Below are 18274 nucleotides of genomic sequence, written 5' to 3' on the forward strand. Positions count from 1 at the left end.
ATTATTATTATTAACATTGGAGAGGCGATGTGATTAGAGGTATGCGTGGTGCGATTCAAACAGTTTGAGAATAAAATTATAAATTGAATGATAGATTAGTGGATTGGTGGATTGACAAATCGTCGTTTGGATGGTTTTGGGCGGATTGATAGATTGAAAAATATTCTAATCAATTATCAAGCATTTGTATAATATATAATACTAATTTGTATAAAAAATTTCATATATATAACACAAACTAATTTTATATAATATTTTTCATATATATAACCACTAATTTGTAATAAATTTGATATCTTAAATCCCTCTTATACTCATTTTTATTTTAATATTTCATTAGAGGTTTATATATATATATATATATATATATATGTGTGTGTGTGTATTAAATATAGCGGAGCGGAGTGATTTCGAAGGCGAATTATAAATTTTAAAATTTAATCCGCGGTTAGCGGTTAAACGGTGCATATTGATATTAATCGGTGCGATTTTAACATATTGGATAGTATTTTATACAGTCCTAGATGTGATTCAAAAAAGCTAAAAAGCTAATAAACTGACTTTTAACCTAGATGCTAATGAGGCCTACAATTGTCCACAATGGCTTAGAACTTGTTTGGAATGTGGATATAGTTTGTTTTTAATTTCTTTATAGAAAGATATATAAAAAAGTAAAATAAGTGATGTGATTAGATATTTTGAACTTTTTGACTATTTTAGTTAAAAAACCAACATCCCAAACATTTCCTTAATACACCCACTGAAATTTTCTCCACACCCATATCCTTTTTTGAGTCCCGTGTTTTTAGGCTGTGTGTAGGATACATTTTATAGATTTGGATAAGAATTTTAAATAAATAAATAAATACATAAATAAATAAATAAAAATACATTTTACACCCTTTTTAATCAGGCTAAAATAGTTATAAAAAAAAAGTCAACTGAAATAGCTAACCTCCCAAACGAGCTATACACCACTTTTGGTTTTGGTGTGTTTTTTTTTTTTTTATTATTTTTTTCTTTTATTATTATCATCAGGAAAGCATATTTATATGTTTCGCTAAAAGTTGCAAAAGCAAAATAATTTGTAATGATTTTGAAGGGAAACAATAACCTCCCTAGTTTATAGAATTGTATTCCTCTCCATTGCATATTTAATATTTATAATGGAGAGGTTTAATTATATCATTTAATTAATGATCTTTTTAATTTAAGATAATTATAAATTTATGTTCCTATTTCATATCCATTAAATATGTAATGAAGATCTTCCATTACATACATAGTATTTTTGGAGTTTCCGATATGTGTTGGATTATTAGTTTAATGTGTATTTTCAATTTGATTTAGTTTGGTATTTAATTTTGTAAGTGGAAGAAGAATTGTGCGAAGAGTTATTGAGTCAAATTTGGACTTGTTTTTCACTCGATATTGGTTTGAATTTGTAAGAGATCTATTTGACTTGATTTGGATCTTCTAAAACTTTGAATTTAGAGTTTCTTAATTATTGTGAATTAGATTGATAGGATACCTATTTTGTTTAGGATTAGTTTTAAGAATGATTATTTGGTTATAAATATGTGAAGACTATTTGTTCAATTAGATTTTTTAGTTCCTTTTTGGAAGGCCTTTGGGTCTTTGGTAGAGCTTTTGAAGTTCCTTGAGGACTCTTTTTGGAGATTTTCTCCTTGCTTGGTGATCCTTCATAAATCTATATCCGTTAGTTTTGAAAAATCTACATTTGTTGGTCTTGGAAGATCCGTATATGTTCACCATAGTTTGTTTGGAGTTGTCAAAAAGGACTTGTTTAGTTTGGGTCTTTTATGAAGTCTTGATTTGGTGAGATTTTATCTTGTTTTAGAGGGTTCAAATTTTGTTCTCGTATCTCTTCTATGCTTTGGGATCTATAATTATGTTTAACTAAATCTATTATATGTCTCCTTGTGAGAACTTGTCTCTTGGAAGTAGAGAGCATTTTGGGTTTGATAAGAAAGTATTTGAATGATAAGTTTTGTGAGAGAGTTTTGTCACCTTGTAGCTCTCGAGGGTAACTATTCTCTCTCTATAGTGAATTCTTCTCTTCACATGTGAATATAGGCTAAAGTTAAATCATGTAAATCTTGATATCTTACAATTATTTATCTCTTATGAATTTACATAATTTATATTGTTCTTCTATTCCATATTCAAAACCATCAACTACTTTGCTATGATTTTATTGTCGGCGGACTTTTCGCACAACAATCTACATTTAATTTATTTGATTCATTTGGTTATTTGTGGACTTGATATATTTTCTTCAAATGTTAATAGAAGTTAGTCTAATTTAACCAACCATAAAATTAACCACAGAAATTTTAACTCCTTTTATTTATAGCTCCAAGGGTGATGGACAAAATGAAGGTCCCTTCCCTGCTCACATCACCCTTAACATGGTCTCACATAAAAACCAAATACAGATTACACACTCCAAAAACAGAGGATCACAAAACCAAGTTCTTTTTCAACTCCAAAGGAACAACCAACACAAAGTGACATGTATTTCTTAAGATGTCCATGAGGACAAGGGTGGGGTGTCTGAATTCTTCCAAGTAGTCAGGCCCTCTCCATACCTATCTCCCTTAACTTCATCAGCTGATGCAATGGATTCAAGTTCAGACATTTCTTCCGGTGTTAGTTTTACCGACAAAGCTCCAATGTTCTGATCCAAGTTTGCAATCTTGGTGGTGCCGGGAATAGGACACACGTCACTCCCTTGGTGATGAACCCATGCCAATGCTAGCTGCCCTGGTGTGCACCCCTTCTTCTCTGCTATTTCATTAACTCGCTCAAACATGTTTTTGTTATGCTGCATATTCTCCGGCTGGAACCTTGGTAGGTGCTGCAAAAAAATAAAAAATAAATGAAATACATGATTCAGCATCAGAACTGTGAATCTGCCATACAGAGATTGATCACGTAAAACAAGCTCTGAAGTTGCATCACAACCCAACACAATGCCTGTTTTCCCAATGGATTAAGAGAGTTTGAAGGATGAAATAAATGTAGCTACATTCACAATAAAAAATTCGTGCCAAAAGATAAAAGAGAAAAGTTTTTCATTGAATAGTTACACTTGTTGACAAAGTACACTGGAATGTAGTTTAATACAAAATCCAAGAAGCACAAAAGTAATTTATGCCCAAAGAAGCAGAAAACATACAACTAATTGGCTATAAAATTACAATTTCAGTATAGAAGGACTTTAATAAGTTTTATATACGAAACTTTTACCAACAAGCGCTCCTCATTTTTAGAAAACATGGTGTATTTTATCAGCTTATAAGATCGATTACTTTTCTGCAGTTTGCACAAAGAGAGAAAGTCAATACTATTCACAACAATGTTATGATGACATTAACATTGCACAAACCTTTCGGAAGTCTTCATTTGCAAAATTCTCAACAAGCTTGGGACCTGATGATAAAAATCCTCTTCCTAAAGGACTGTATGCGACAATCCCAATTCCAAGTTCTCTGAATAATCACAACGGATATCAAATTAGCAATTTGGATTTCTTGTTATTCCCTAAAATGTCAATTAGCAGAATAGATGCCTCACCTGCAAGTAGGAACTATTTCTTCCTCCACATCTCTTGTCCATAAAGACCATTCCAATTGTATTGCTGTAATTGGATGAACTGTGTGAGCTCTTCTGATTGTTGAAGGAGAGGCCTCAGATAGACCAATGTACTTTATTTTACCCTCTTCAACCAGTTTCTTGAGTTCTCCCATCTGGTGAAAAGATGGGTCACAAAAAAAAGAATCAAAGAAAAAAACAAGCAAATCATTTTGGAGACGTGCAGAAACATGTATATGTAAAGAGGAAGGGAAGTAGAAACAAGATTATCATGCTACTCTACCACAGCATAATATTGGTATATGATCAAACAATTTGGATGCATGCTTAACTTAAGAAAGAGTGCACATTGATTGTAATCCAAAGAGTATGGTTTGCCTTCATGGGTAATTGATCTCCAAACACGGGCATTTTTACTTTTTTATTGGCTCAATTGATTCCAACTGTTTTAAAAAATTGCAGCACGGTGGTGAGTTGAGCCAGAACTCAACTCTAGCCTGTCCTAATTACTTGGGATGAGCTACATAAATCCAGTTCTCCAATGGATTTTATTTGATGTCATCTCCCCAAGTAAAATATAGAACAAAACCCGAACGGCTTTAAGAAAATTAGATAAATCAGCAAGGGCCTGTTTGGTCATCCTAATAATGTGAATTTGGCCCCAGAATATAATTCGAATATCTACAGAAGTTAGATAATTAGATTTGTTTGGCTGAAAACATGTAACAGCACAAGTTGACAAAGCGCTACTCTCTTTATGAGTATTTAAATTCAGTCATTTCTATTAGAATATATAATAATTTTAAAATAGATTTGAAATATTCAATGTTATTCCGTTGAACAGTTACACAAATTTGAACTGTCTCATTTACAAATTGAAAAAACAAAATGGAATTAATTGATTTAAGATGGATCAATTCATGAGGCAAATTTGGCAGAACCAAAGGTACCATATAAGCTTTATCATGCCAGTGGAACTGCAAATCTTGTCATGTTAATTAAAGCAATTTATACTCATCGATGACTATGGATGGCAATTGGGCATAGAATTCATTAAAGAAACACAAATGCTAGTAACTAAAAGTGAAGAGCTAAAGTAGGAACACCCAACAACCAAAAATGGGGAAGAATGTCATATGTTTGCAAATTTGACATCATCATCATCACCGAAAGGCAGGCAAAATACCATATCACAGTAGAAAGGCAAACTAGACAACATTGACTGAGAGAATAGCTAGCTCTCAATTGGAAATGTATCCTATAACATAATACTGAAACAAACACAAACAAAAGTGTATCAATATATATTATTAACTTGGGTAAATTACACTTTTTACTGCTATAGGTTGACTCAAATTTTAATTTGATTTAATTTAGTTTCAATTGGTTCTTCTGTCCAAATTACTGTCGATTGTGTTAGGTCCCTGAGTCTTGTCAATCCAGCGAACAAACTTGTGTGATTGAGTTGTAAATTTCTGTGTTGTTTTGTCTTGCTCGCTCGAGCGAAGGAGTCCTCGCTCGAGCGAAGACTGCGTCTGGCTAAAAGCCTGAAAGAGATGAATGTGCGCTCGAGCGAAGAAGTGCGTCTACATAAAAACCTAAAAGAGCTTATTGTTCGCTTGAGCGCAAGATGCGTGGCTCGAGCAAAGCCACTTATGGAAATCACGCAAGTTAAGTTCCTCGCTCGAGCGAGAGAAGCTTCGCTCGAGCGAGAGAAGGTTCGCTCGAGCGAGCTTCACAGTCCAGGATTTCTATAAGTAGTTGTTTTACTCCTAAACTAGGATTAGGTTTTCAGATCTACTTTGAGGTTTTCTAAGGTTTTCTTCTGGAGTATTTTTGTGAGTTTTTTCCTTGATAAATTGAGTGACTATTAAACTCATGAATTGACAAGCACATACCAAGGAGGTTGATTGAATACATACAAGAGTGTTATTCTTCGGTGGATTCCGAAGATTCAAACGTGGAGTTTCAAAGGAGTTTGATTTTGTACGTAGTCGTTGATTCGACAAGTGAAGTTGTGGATTCAACTTCAGATTAGTCAGTTCCGAGACGAAGGCTTGGTGAAAGAGTTACAGAAGGTTTGAAGAAAAATTGGCTGAGTTGGGCAATTTGTGTGTTATCTTTGTAATCTTTCTTTCTTCAGTAGTGGATTGATTAGTGGCATTTCGGCCGTGGTTTTTTATTACAATTGAAGGTTCTTCAATTGTGGTTTTTCCACGTAAAAAATCGATTGTGTCGATTTATTGTTTATTCCGAAAACAACAATCTAAATCACTTTCGTAAGTGCTTGATGATTTAGATTGTGTTTTTTTGAATAATTGGGAATTGAAATATTTTAATCTTGATCTAATCACGAATCACTTAGGATTTTCAATTGATATCAGAGCAGGTCACTTTTTGTTTTTATCAAAACTATAGGAGTGTGATTTTGTGTGACTAGTGATATGGATTCTATTCGTGAAGATCACTCGACCCATTGACCTCCTTTACTCGATGGTACAAACTGTTCTTATTGGAAAGCTTGTATGAGAGCGTTTTTAAAATTCATCGATAAGAAAGTTTGGTACTGTGTGATCTATGGGTGGAGTGAACCTATTGTCACCATTGATGGGGTTGATATTCCTAAACCCCTTGATAAATGGGATACAACTGATTACCAAAACTCGAGTTGGAACAGTAAGACTCTCAATTCCCTTTTTTGCTCCGTCACACCTGAAGAATTTTGTCGTATTTGCACGTGTGAGGTAGCAAAAGAGGCTTGGGACATTCCTGAAACGATTCACGAAGGTACTACTTCTGTTAAAAAGTCAAAACTTCAACGTCTCACCTCTGCTTTTGAAACCCTTTTTATGCGTGATGATGAGACGTTTGATGATTTCTATGCAAAACTTAGTGACATCGTGAATTCCTGTTTCACACTCGGTGAAAAAATCCCTGAAGCTAAAGTTGTTGGAAAAATTTTAAAGTCGTTACCCGAGAGGTTCCAATCAAAAGTGATAGCCATTGAGGAGGCTTAGAATGTTGATACCCTCAAGTTTGATCAGTTGGTTGGAAATTTGCAGACTTATGAAGCCCACCGGATTTCAAAGAAAAAACAAAAAGATAGTGTGGCTTTCACAAGTGCTCATGAGACTGCAAAAACTCCGGAGACTGAGTTTGATTTATAGTCTGAGATGACGGCTATGTTTACTAAACAGTTTAAAAAAATTTTAAAGAAAAGGAAGCCTAATTTTAGAGACCCTATTTCAAAAGACAAGAGTAATGAAAAACCCAAAACTTTTCCACCAAAACGTGCTCCAAAAATTGAAAAGAAGATTGTAAAGGGGCAAGGGGTCAAGTGCTATGAATGTCAAGGGTTTGGCCATATTGCCCTTGAATGTCCTTCGAAAAAGAATCGAAAGAAAGTCTACACAGTGACTTGGGATGATGAAAGCGGGTCGGAGCAAGAACCCGAAGAACCTGATAGTGCTTTCATGGCATTTTGGTCCACTTTCACTCAACCTCTTCCAAAGCCAGCAGAATTAGCTCGTGGTCAGAACCTGCATCATGCTCCCACCTTTGATGGGAGTAACTACTTGTATTGGAAGATTAGAATGAGGGCGCTTCTGAGAGCTTTCGATCCAGAAGGCTGGCAAGCCATTGAAAAGGATGTTGAAAGTGTTGACAATCCAAGTAATCAAAGAGTTCTTACTACTATTCGTGGAGCTATTTCTGATGAAGAACAGTAACGGGTTGCTCACTGCACAAAGGCTAAAGAAGCATGGGAAATTCTGAGCCAATTCCATGAAAGAGGAGATTTATCTTCACCACCATCTATCACCTTTTCTGACTTAGTTGCTAGACTGGATGAGGTCAAGGAGAATGAGGAACAAAAAGAAGATGATGAAACATCAGAAGACAATGATGAGATTAATGGTGATGAACTACAACAAACTTATGAAATATTTTATGAGGAATCTCTGAATTTGTCCAAAATCAATGACAAACTCACTCTCAAGCTCAAAGCATGCGAAATTGAGAATGTCAAGCTAAAAGGAGAACTTGTAACAGCAAAGCAGAATGTCATCAAGATCTCAAGTGACAGGCATGACCTATGTGAGAAACTTTTGTCCTGTGAAACTGAAAGGAATAAACTTCTGAAAATATATTCCACATATGAAGAGAAGCTTGAAAGCCTTGAGATGTCACAAGCTTCATTGGAAGAGGTAGTTTGTCAAAAAGATGAAGAACTCCGAATTGCTAGAGCCACAATTGCCATGTGGAACAAAGGTTCTAAATCATTAGAAGACATCCTCGGGTCTCAACAAATGGGTTGTGACAAAAGTGGGTTAGGCTACGGTGCGACAACTCACAAGGGTCAGGCCTCTATATCACATGACCTGAAGACTCAAGCAAAGGGAAAGTTGAAGGTAGACCAGGGTGATCCCTCCCTTCATCTACCTAAAGGGGGTAAGATCAACAAAAGGGAGATAAAACCTGTTTTTATTTGTCATCACTGTTGTAGGTATGACCACATTTGTCCTTATTGCTTTGAATTGTTTGGTAAGGTGTCTCAAAAGGGTAGAAATTCGAATTTTTTTTGGGTTAGGAGACAACCTTACATGTCTTGGCGGAATACCAAGATTCATGAGGGTGTTCACAATGCCAAGACATTTACCAAGATCGCTAGACTTGATTTTGTTAAGACCAAAAAGATTTGGGTGAGAAAAGATGATTTGACTTGTTTAGTTGTTCACACTGCTCTAAAAACACGTGACTCACACGTGGTATCTTGATAGTGGGTGCTCTCGTCACATGTCCGGTAACAAATCCTACTTCACCTCCCTTGAAAAATATGAAGGAGGAATTGTTACCTTTGGAGATGGCGGCACTTCTAGAGTCATTGGTAAGGGCTCTATAAGTGTTGCTGGTTTTCCCAAGCTTGAAAATGCCTTACTTGTTGATGGTCTTAAAGCAAATCTTTTGAGCATTAGTCAAATGTGTGATTCCCATCATGAAGTATTGTTTTCAAAAAATAAATGTGAAATTTTGGATAAAAAGGGAAATACTGTCTTGCATGGGGTTCGCACATCTGATAACTGCTATGGAATTGTTACTACTAATGATCTCACTTGTCACTCAGCCATCATAAGTAACATTGATTTGTGGCATCAAAGATTAGGTCGCATGAATTTCAAAGACCTAATTAAGATAGCCAACAAAGAGCTTGTGAGAGGAGTACCTAAATTGGGTAAGAATCTGAATCATGTGTGTGGACCATGTCAACTTGGGAAACAAACCCGTGCCCCTCATAAAAAGGTGAACAGCTTTACAACCAAACGTCCTCTTGAATTGGTTCACATGGACTTAATGGGACTTACTCGCACTGAAAGCATCGGACGTAAAAGATACATTTTTTTAACTGTTGATGATTTTACTTGATTTTCGTGGGTAAATTTTTTAAGGGAAAAATTTGATACGTTTGATGCTTTCTAGGCCTTAGTCCTTAAAATCCAAAATGAACAGGATGTTTCCATTGGGCGTATCATAAGAATCTAAACTGATCATGGTCATGAGTTTGAAAATAGTTCGTTTTCGGATTTTTGTGATATGCATTGAATTAAGCATGAATTTTCTGCACCTATTACTCCATAACAAAATGGAGTAGTTGAGAGGAAGAACAGGGTTGTTCAAGAGATGGCTAGGGTCATGCTCCTTAGTAAGAAACTTCCTCCAAAGTTTTGGGCTGAAGCCCTAAATACTGCTGTTTATGTCATAAATCGCGTGTATTTAAGGCCCGGCACTTTACAAACTCCATATGAATTGTGGAAGGGATTGAAACCTAATGTAAAATACTTCAAAACTTTTGGGAGTAAGTGTTACATTTTCAAAAATAGAGAGCTTTTGGGCAAATTTGACTTCTGAAGTGATGAAGGTATTTTTCTAGGGTATTCAACCACTAGTAGGGCTTTTCGAGTCTATAACCTGAGAACTTCTTCTTTAATGGAATCAATCAATGTGGTTATAGATGACAGAGGTCCCCCTACTCCAGCAACAAATGAGGATGACAATGGTGAGTTTCCAATCCTGGATACTGAACCACAAAGTCAAAGAGAAGCTGAGGTCCAAGCACAAGAAGTTGAGACAGCACCATCCTCACAGGTAAGTCAAAGTCCAAAGAGTGTACAAAAAGACATCACTCCTGATGCTTCTGTCACCGCAAGTCCTGAGTTCAAACCATTAGCAAGGGTGAAACTGAATCATTCAGCTCAATAGGTGATTGGAAATGTATCGGATCAGATGAAAACGCGAAGACAGATTCGGGATGAGGTATCACATATGTGTTATGTTTCATTAATTGAACCTAAGAATTTTAAAGAGGCCTTGCTAGATGACAATTGGGTCAATGCTATGTATGAAGAATTAGGTCAATTTGAACGTAACAATGTTTAGACTCTAGTTCCCAGACCTAGAGACATGAATGTGATAGGGTACCAAGTGGATCTTTAAAAATAAATCTGATGAGAATGGTACTGTGGTTAGGAATAAAGCCAGGTTGGTTGCTCAAGGCTACACACAAGTAGAGGGTGTTGACTATGATGAGACGTTTGCCCCAGTTGCACGTCTCGAATCTATTCGCATTTTACTTGGTGTTGCATGTTTTCTTGGTTTCAAATTGTTTCAAATGGATGTGAAAAGTGCCTTTCTGAATGGGTACTTGAAAGAAGAGGCATATGTTAAGCAACCAAAAGGGTTTGAGGACCCTAAATGTCCAAACCATGTCTACAAGTTAGACAAGGCCTTGTATGGGTTGAAACAAGCCCCTCGGGCTTGGTATGATAGACTTACTACCTTTCTTCTTGATAATGACTTTCAAATGGGTAGTGTGGATAAAACCTTATTTGTGAAAAATACTAAGTCTCATATTCTTGTTGCTCAGATTTATGTTGATGATATTGTGTTTGGATCCACTGCTGATCATCTTGTGAAATATTTTTCGAATTGTATGACACATGAGTTTGAGATGAGCACGATGGGAGAGTTGTCCTATTTCTTAGGTCTTCAAATTAAACAGTCTCCTTTTGGAATGTTTGTTTTTCAAACTGTATGCCAAAAATCTTGTGTCAAAGTTTGGTCTTGAGTATGCCAAACATGCACGTACTCCCATGAGCACTAGTCTTCACCTTTCCAAAGATTCCTTTGGTATTGATGTAGATCCTACCCTTTATAGGAGTATGATAGGGAGTCTTCTTTACCTCACAGCCAATCATCCTGATATTGCCTTCAGTGTAGGTGTTTGTGCCCGTTACCAAGCCAGTCCTAAAGAGTCTCACCTTCTTGCGGTCAAACGCATCATCAAATATGTTAATGGGACATTGGGGTATGGGGTTTGGTTTTCTACTGATACTACAGCTGAAATTACTGATTTTTCTGATGCTGACTGGGCAGGGTGTGCTGATGATAGGAAGAGTACATCTGGGGGTTGTTTTTACCTTGGGAATAATTTGGTTTCCTGGCATAGTAAAAAGCAAAATGCCATCTCTCTTTCGACTGCTGAGGCCGAGTACATAGCTGCAGGGAGTTGTTGTGCACAAATGCTAAGGATGAAGCAAATGTTTCATGATTATGAGATAGAACAGAACACTCTCACACTTTTCTGTGATAACACAAGTGCCATAAACATTTCAAAAAATCATGTCCAACACTCTCGCACCAAACATTTCAAAAAATCAACCAGGCCATCCTTTTTTATTTCACTCTTCTCTGGTTTGGTTTCTATACTCTTGAGCGTGAATGCCACCAGTAAGTGCCCACAAGAAAGAAAAGTTTGAAAAAAAAATGAAAAATAAGGGACTCATTGATTGAGGGGGAGCCTCCGTTTTTACTCAACGAATACCCCGTGATTCCTAGTGGTTTGACTTTTCTCTGTAATGTTTCGTTACTCTTGGTGGAGGTCCAGCCATCCAATCACTACGAGGATTAATTCAGTAGCCTCTCAAGGACTGCACACACACATCTTCATTTTGTGAGCTCTCATGTTGATTTTTGAGTTGTACATTCTCATGAAGCTTATGATCATTGATTATATTTTATCTACTTTGCTCATGATCACAAGTGTCATATTGTCAATTGCAAGTCTGCAAGTTTCATGGTTTATAGATTATTTCATCTTACTATCATTTTTGGCTAAATTTGATCATTTACTCGTGTTTCCGGTCTCGCTTCATGATATTGAGTATCTTGTTTTTTTGTTTTTAAATATCAAAAAAAAAAAAAACTGCTTCGCTCGAGCGTGCTTCTGCTACTGAGTTAGACCTGAAAGTGTGCATTTTTGGCTCAAGCGACAAGTTCTTGGCTCGAACGACCCCTTGTGCATAATTGTCCTCGCTCGAGCGAGTGAGTCTTCGCTTGAGCGACCTGTCGAGGTTTAAATATTGTTACTGCGTCTCTTCGCTTCATTTTTTGCCCTATTTACTTCAAGTGTTGTCTCTTTCACTTCCGTGGGTGATTTCTCTTCCATTCATGTTCCTTCCTTGGTTTTTTGCTCGTGTTTGGAGGTTCTACTCTTCCCCTATCCGGCATTGTTTTTTTTGATAAGTTTTTTTTTCTTTTCCTTTGTTTTTTTTCTTCGGTTTGTGTGGTGCTTGGGTTTTGTTGTGTCTGTGAGTCAGCTATGTTTTAATTTAGGGCTCTTCATTTGTGATTTTGGTTCTTCCATATTGGTTTCGTATCTCTCTCTTGCATCTAGGGTTTGTATTTTGGAGCATTTTACTAGTTTATCACTGCTAGGGTTTAATTTGGGGCTTTTCATTATGTTTTATATATATTGTCCTGTGTTGCATATTGATGGTCTCTTTGATTTGTCTGGATATTGATTCTACTGTTACTGTCTTTCCTTCATTCTTCCATCTGTGATTGTTTGCTTTGTTTAGTCATACCTTTTGTATTATGCATTTTGTTTAGTTTTCACTAATGGACTACTAATGTTCGTATTTTTGGGCTCTTTTGTTTGGATTTTGGGATTTCTAATATTTCCTTTGGGTGTCTTGTGTTGTGGGTTATGGGTTGTTTAGTCATGGCTGAGTCCTCTAAACGTCGCGAGGCTACTGTTTCCCGTCCTTCATTCAACACTGACAAATTCGAGTCCAAAGAAAAGTCTAAGCTGTTTAGGGAGTCTTATGTCACTCGTAAAGTCTATTTAGAGAGAAATGTCCTCCCTGATGCTTTTGAGGTACTCACCATTCGTTCCTTATTCTATTCATTAGGCGGTGATCAAGTGTTACATTTTTCGGGGCCACAAAATCTGAGTCTTATCCGTGAATTTTATTGCAATATCCATTCCATTCGCAAAGAAATTCCGGCATCCTTTACCACTTGGGTTAGGAAGAAGTCTCTCGTTATCACTGGGGATGTTTTTCGAATGTTTCTTGATCTTCCCGAAGTCGGTGATTTTCATTTCGATTTCCTTACTCGGACCGGTGTCGATTTTGATCGGATTGCGTCTAAACTTTGTGGTGTTGACCGGACTTGGCTTGCCGGGGCACTCATTCAGCAAAATGAGTTGCTTCTTAGGTTTCGTCTTCTGAATATCATTGTGAATCTTCATGTCACAACCCATTCCTCTCACATTACCCAGGATCAGGGTTATGTGTTGTATTGCATCCATCACAGACTTCCCATTGATCTTTCCAAGATGATAGTTTCCAAAATGATTGGGGTCTTTGAGGGTAGAAAGTTTTTAGGGCTTCCATATGGGTGTTTGCTCACTCGTTTTCTCACTTCCCTTGGTGTTCCTGTCTATGATAATGATGAGTTTGCCCATCCTATTAAACCTATCACCAAATTAACAGTCTCCCAGAGTCAAGCCCATGTGGGGGGGGGGGGGGGGGGTGTCGGGAGTTGGTTTGTCTGGTACAGGTGATGATCCCCTTGCGGAGGAGGAGGAGGAGTTTGATGCAGCCACTGCTGGTGCACCTGATCTGCCTGAGATGCGTCCTCGGTCATTCTGTGGGCAGCTGCAGCAGTTTGAGCAGTCAGTCACTCATCGCCTTGATCAGTTGGATGCCCGCCTCGATACACTTGACAGCCGACTTGATGAGCAGAGTACCATGCTTGCTCAGATTCTTTCCATACTTTAGTTGCAGCAGCCATCTTCCTCTCATTCCTAGTTTTTGGTCTATGCTTCTTTGGACAGTTGTTGTTATTTACTTGGATAGTTTTTATTCTGGTGTATATGACTGTTTTAGGTCACTCCCAGACAAAAAGGGGGAATATGATTTTTGGGGTATATGGGGTATATGGGGTATACATGTTTGGGATACTCATGGGGTATATATGTATATGGGATACTCATGATGTTTTTGCAGGCAGCACTCGGATATGTTTATTGTTACATTGCATCTATAGTTGTTAGATATTGATAATGGGCTTTTGTTTGTTTTGTTTTCTTGATGATTTCTTGTTTTGAATAACTATTCTCTCTATGTTTATTTTATGCAGATTCTTTTCACATCAAGATTGGTTTCATAGTTGTTTTTCTTTGAGTTGTAATTGTTTTAGCTAGTACATGAGTTTAGGAAATTGTGTTAGAAAGTTTTGTCCGGGTATTGACAAAGGGGGAGATTGTTAGGTCCCTGAGTCTTGTCAATCCCGCGAACAAACTTGTGTGATTGAGTTGTAAATTTCTGTGCTGTTTTGTCTTGCTCGCTCGAGCGAAGGAGTCCTCGCTCGAGCGAAGACTGCGTCTGGCTAAAAGCCTGAAAGAGATGAATGTGCGCTCGAGCGAAGAAGTGCGTCTGCATAAAAACCTGAAAGAGTTTATTGTTCGCTCGAGCGCAGGATGCGTGGCTCGAGCGAAGCCACTTATGGAAATCACACGAGTTAAGTTCCTCGCTCGAGCGAGAGAAGCTTCGCTCGAGCGAGCTTCACAGTCCAGGATTTCTATAAGTAGTTGTTTTACTCCTAAACTAGGATTAGGTTTTCAAATCCACTTTGAGGTTTTCTAAGGTTTTCCTCTGGAATATTTTTGTGAGTTTTTTCCTTGATAAATTGAGTGAGTATTAAACTCGTGAATTGACAAGCACATATCAAGGAGGTTGATTGAATACATACAAGAGTGCTATTGTTTGGTGGATTCCGAAGATTCAAACATGGAGTTTCAAAGGAGTTTGATTCTGTACGTAGTCGTTGATTCGACAAGTGAAGTTGTGGATTCAACTTCAGATTAGTCAGTTCCGAGACGAAGGCATGGTGAAAGAGTTACAGAAGGTTTGAAGACAAATTGACTGAGTTGGGTAATTTGTGTGTTATCTTTGTAATATTTCTTTCTTCAGTAGTGGATTGATTAGTGGCGCTTCGCCTGAGGTATTTCATTACATTTGAAGGTTCTTCAATTGTGATTTTTCCACGTAAAAATCGTTTATGTCGATTTATTGTTTATTTCGAAAACAGCAATCTAAATCACTTTCGTAAGTGCTTGATGATTTAAATTGTATGTTTTTGAATAATTGGGAATTGAAATATTTTAATCTTGATCTAATCACGAATCACTTAAGATTTTCAGATTGTTTCTACATACACGCTTCATGAGAGACACTAGGGATTAGCATAATTTGGATTGGTTTAGTTTGGGAGGAAACCAAACTGAACTATTACTTAGAGCTTGTTTAGAAATTGAATATTTCAGTTGTTTTTTTCACTTTTTTCGGAAAAAAACTTATAAAACTTAGAGAGATGTGATTGGGTATTTTGATTTCTTGGCTATTTTAGCCAAAAAAAACCATATGCCAAACAACCAAACTAAATTATGAAAATCTTGCAAACAAAAGAGACCGAGCAATTAAACCGTGGTTTGGTTTGGTTCGGTTCGCTCTAAAACTACGATTCTTAAAAACTTTATCATCATTCACAGAAGGAAAATTGTAATATACATGCCTTGGAAAGAAGTGTATCATATGCACACTAGTTATGCCATTTTCTTCTTTAATTATAACCAATTTTCTTCTTTAGTTATGCTCCATATTGTGTTAATTATGACTTTTTTTTTAATTATGACGCATATATTTTAAAGTTATGCATATGATACACAGGATGTACCATAGTGTTTCCCTTCACAAAATATTATTCATAACCTATGACTTACAAAACTAGTTATACCACTATAAAAAACAGATTGCAAAAGTAAAAGATTACAAATTATGTATATATAGAGAGAGAGAGCGGTACAAAATGCTGCCCAATTCGCTAAAATCACACCGCATTAATCAGTATCGTTCTATCTGCTAACCGCGGTTTAAATTTTAAAATTTATAAACTGCCTTTGAAACCGTTACACTCCGCTATAATTAATACATATATATTTTTTAACCCATAATGAAACATCAAAGTAAAAATAAATGTAAAAGAAGTTTAATATGTGAAATTTATTACAAATTAGTAGTTGTATACATGAAAAAGATTATGTAAAATTAGTGAGAATTTTAAAAATATAATATTTGTGAGAATTTTTTTTAATATTCTAACAAATTTTTAAATATACTTAACATAAATATATTTAAAAATATAATATTTGTGAGAATTTTTTTTAAAAAATTCATTAAATATCAAAAATATTAAAAGAAAAAGATTCAATACATTTTTTATATTTTTATGTTATTATTTTTTTTTATAAATATTTTATTTTTTAATATATCATCAAAAAAATTACTTAAAATTTTAAAAACATTCATTAAAAATTAAAAAAAACATAAAATATTAATTTTCAAAAAATTAAATTAAAAAAATTAAAACCAATACAGACAAAATGTTCAAATGAGAGAGAGAGAGAGAAGGGGGGTTGAACCGTGATTTCAATGGGGACGCGGGCGTCAATCCGATGCTGGTAATAGAGATCGATGCAATCCATGTCCAGCCTCTTCAAGCTCGCCTCACAAGCTGCCCGTACGTATCCCGGATCACCTCGAATCTCTGTCTTCCCGTCAGCATAGATGATCCCGAATTTCGAAGCCAATTCAACTTTGTCTCTCATCCCTCCCTTGAGTGCCTGCTCATCAAAATCAAAATCAAAATCAAGATCAAGATCAAGATCAAGATCAATTCCAGCATTTGTTATTAATAGAAATCAAAGAGTAGGAAATTGAATTAATAATAGGGCCGACCTTGCCGAGGAGGGTTTCGTTGGTGTGAGGGCCGTACATGTCGGAGGTGTCAAGGAAAGTGACGCCGGAGTTGATGGAGTGGTGGATGAGTTTGATCATGTCTTCTTCGGGCTTTGGAGGCCCGTAGAAGGCTGACATCCCCATGCACCCCAGTCCCTGTCTCGACACCTCTAGACCTTGTGATCCTAGCTTCATTCTCCCTACTTTCGCCATTTCTCTCCGTCTCTCTTGCTTTCTCTCTCTAGATATATTTGTCAGAGACAAGTGTAGTAGTATGGAGATGCTGTGTGATGAGCACTCAACTTATAAAGAGAGGAAAGGAGGATATGCTGCTCCTGCACAAATACATGGGTGTCTGTCCCAGCAAGTATTTTTTTTTTTTAATTTTTTATTTTTGGATGAAAGATACAATGACCTTGCAAAAAAATAAAATAAAAAAATAGTAAAGATAAAATAAATTAAAATTATTAATAAAATAAAATGTCATATTTAAATTGTAATATTTTATTTTTTTAATTATCAAATCAATTATAAAAAATTAATTTTTTTCAAATATAATTTTTTTTAATTGAGCTAAAATAATCATAAAAAAAACTAATAAAAAGTCAATTAAAATAGTCAAGTTGCGTTTGATAAAGTATTCTAATATGATTTGAGAATAGAATTGTATTTTAAATTTGTGAGTTTTGGAATTATAATTTGAGTGTAAAAAATTTGTTTGGTAAATGAGTTTTAAAATGAGTTTTGAAAAGAGTTTTGAATTGAGTGAAAATTTTTTGATGTGACATAAATATTTGATACAAAAACTTATAACTCAAAACCAAAAACACAACTCAAAATTCTATTAAAGCTCATAAAAAATTTTAAAAAATTCAAATTTTTTTTTATTGAATATATAAAAATTAACATGTGTCAATTGCAAAAAAAAAAAAAATTGCACTGTACCGGTCCACTGGCCAGACGACCGATAGGAAGTCTGGTGGGACGATCAGTTAGCATAAATTCTCCCGCCTTCGACCACGTTTTCAAAACTGAGTATGGAATTAATTTTTGAAAATCCTAAACAAACACTATACTCAAATCGAGCTCTGGAACTATCCAGAGCTTCACCAAATAGAGCCTCAACCTTCCAACCAAGCTCTACATCAGTTTTGATTTTGATTTTTTAAAAATATATGTATATATATTTTAATTTTGTTATGTTTTTTTTTTTATTTTTTGATGAAAGAGACTATCTGTTTTGGTTTTGTTCTTTTAAAAACATTTTTTTTATAATTTTGTTATTTTTTATATTTTAATTAATTTTTTTATATATATTTGATTAAATTAATTTTAAAAATAAAACATTTATAAATAAATTGTCACGACCTAAACTCGCCCCTATGAGTTTAGCATCATAACCGACCAGTAATTTGTGATTATTGAACGCCTGCTCAACAGTAATGACAGTAGTACAGAGTAAGGGGCTGGTGGAAGCCAAACAGTAAATGAAAGATGTCCAATGAGCTGTGACAAACTGA

At 35.7% G+C, this 18274-nt stretch overlaps 1 protein-coding gene across 1 annotated transcript; it reads right to left on the bottom strand.

The window, feature by feature from the left end:
* Positions 1–2342: 2342 nt before the first annotated feature.
* LOC114323560 (putative aldo-keto reductase 2) lies at positions 2343–17166 on the bottom strand. The gene is made up of 5 exons (XM_028271189.2): positions 16755–17166; positions 16439–16639; positions 3601–3773; positions 3413–3515; positions 2343–2881 (listed from the first exon to the last, which is right to left on the bottom strand). Exons 1-5 carry the CDS (start codon positions 16965–16967, stop codon positions 2546–2548), a joined length of 1026 nt encoding a protein of 341 aa, XP_028126990.2. The 5' UTR covers positions 16968–17166; the 3' UTR covers positions 2343–2545.
* Between the last annotated feature and the right edge of the window lie 1108 nt (positions 17167–18274).

This window comes from Camellia sinensis, chromosome 7, assembly GCF_055761805.1.
Source record: "Camellia sinensis isolate YWXY chromosome 7, ASM5576180v1, whole genome shotgun sequence".
Taxonomy (NCBI): domain Eukaryota; kingdom Viridiplantae; phylum Streptophyta; class Magnoliopsida; order Ericales; family Theaceae; genus Camellia; species Camellia sinensis.

What these genes read in the sequence shown, in the direction of transcription:
- LOC114323560 (XM_028271189.2), bottom strand. Translation starts at nt 16,967, where the DNA reads ATGGCGAAAGTAGGGAGAATGAAGCTAGGATCACAAGGTCTAGAGGTG. An exon ending in GAAATAGTTCCTACTTGCAG is followed by an intron (nt 3,516 to 3,600) that starts GTGAGGCATCTA and finishes GTGATTATTCAG; the next exon opens with AGAACTTGGAATTGGGATTG. An exon ending in CAAATGAAGACTTCCGAAAG is followed by an intron (nt 2,882 to 3,412) that starts GTTTGTGCAATG and finishes ATTTTTTTGCAG; the next exon opens with CACCTACCAAGGTTCCAGCC.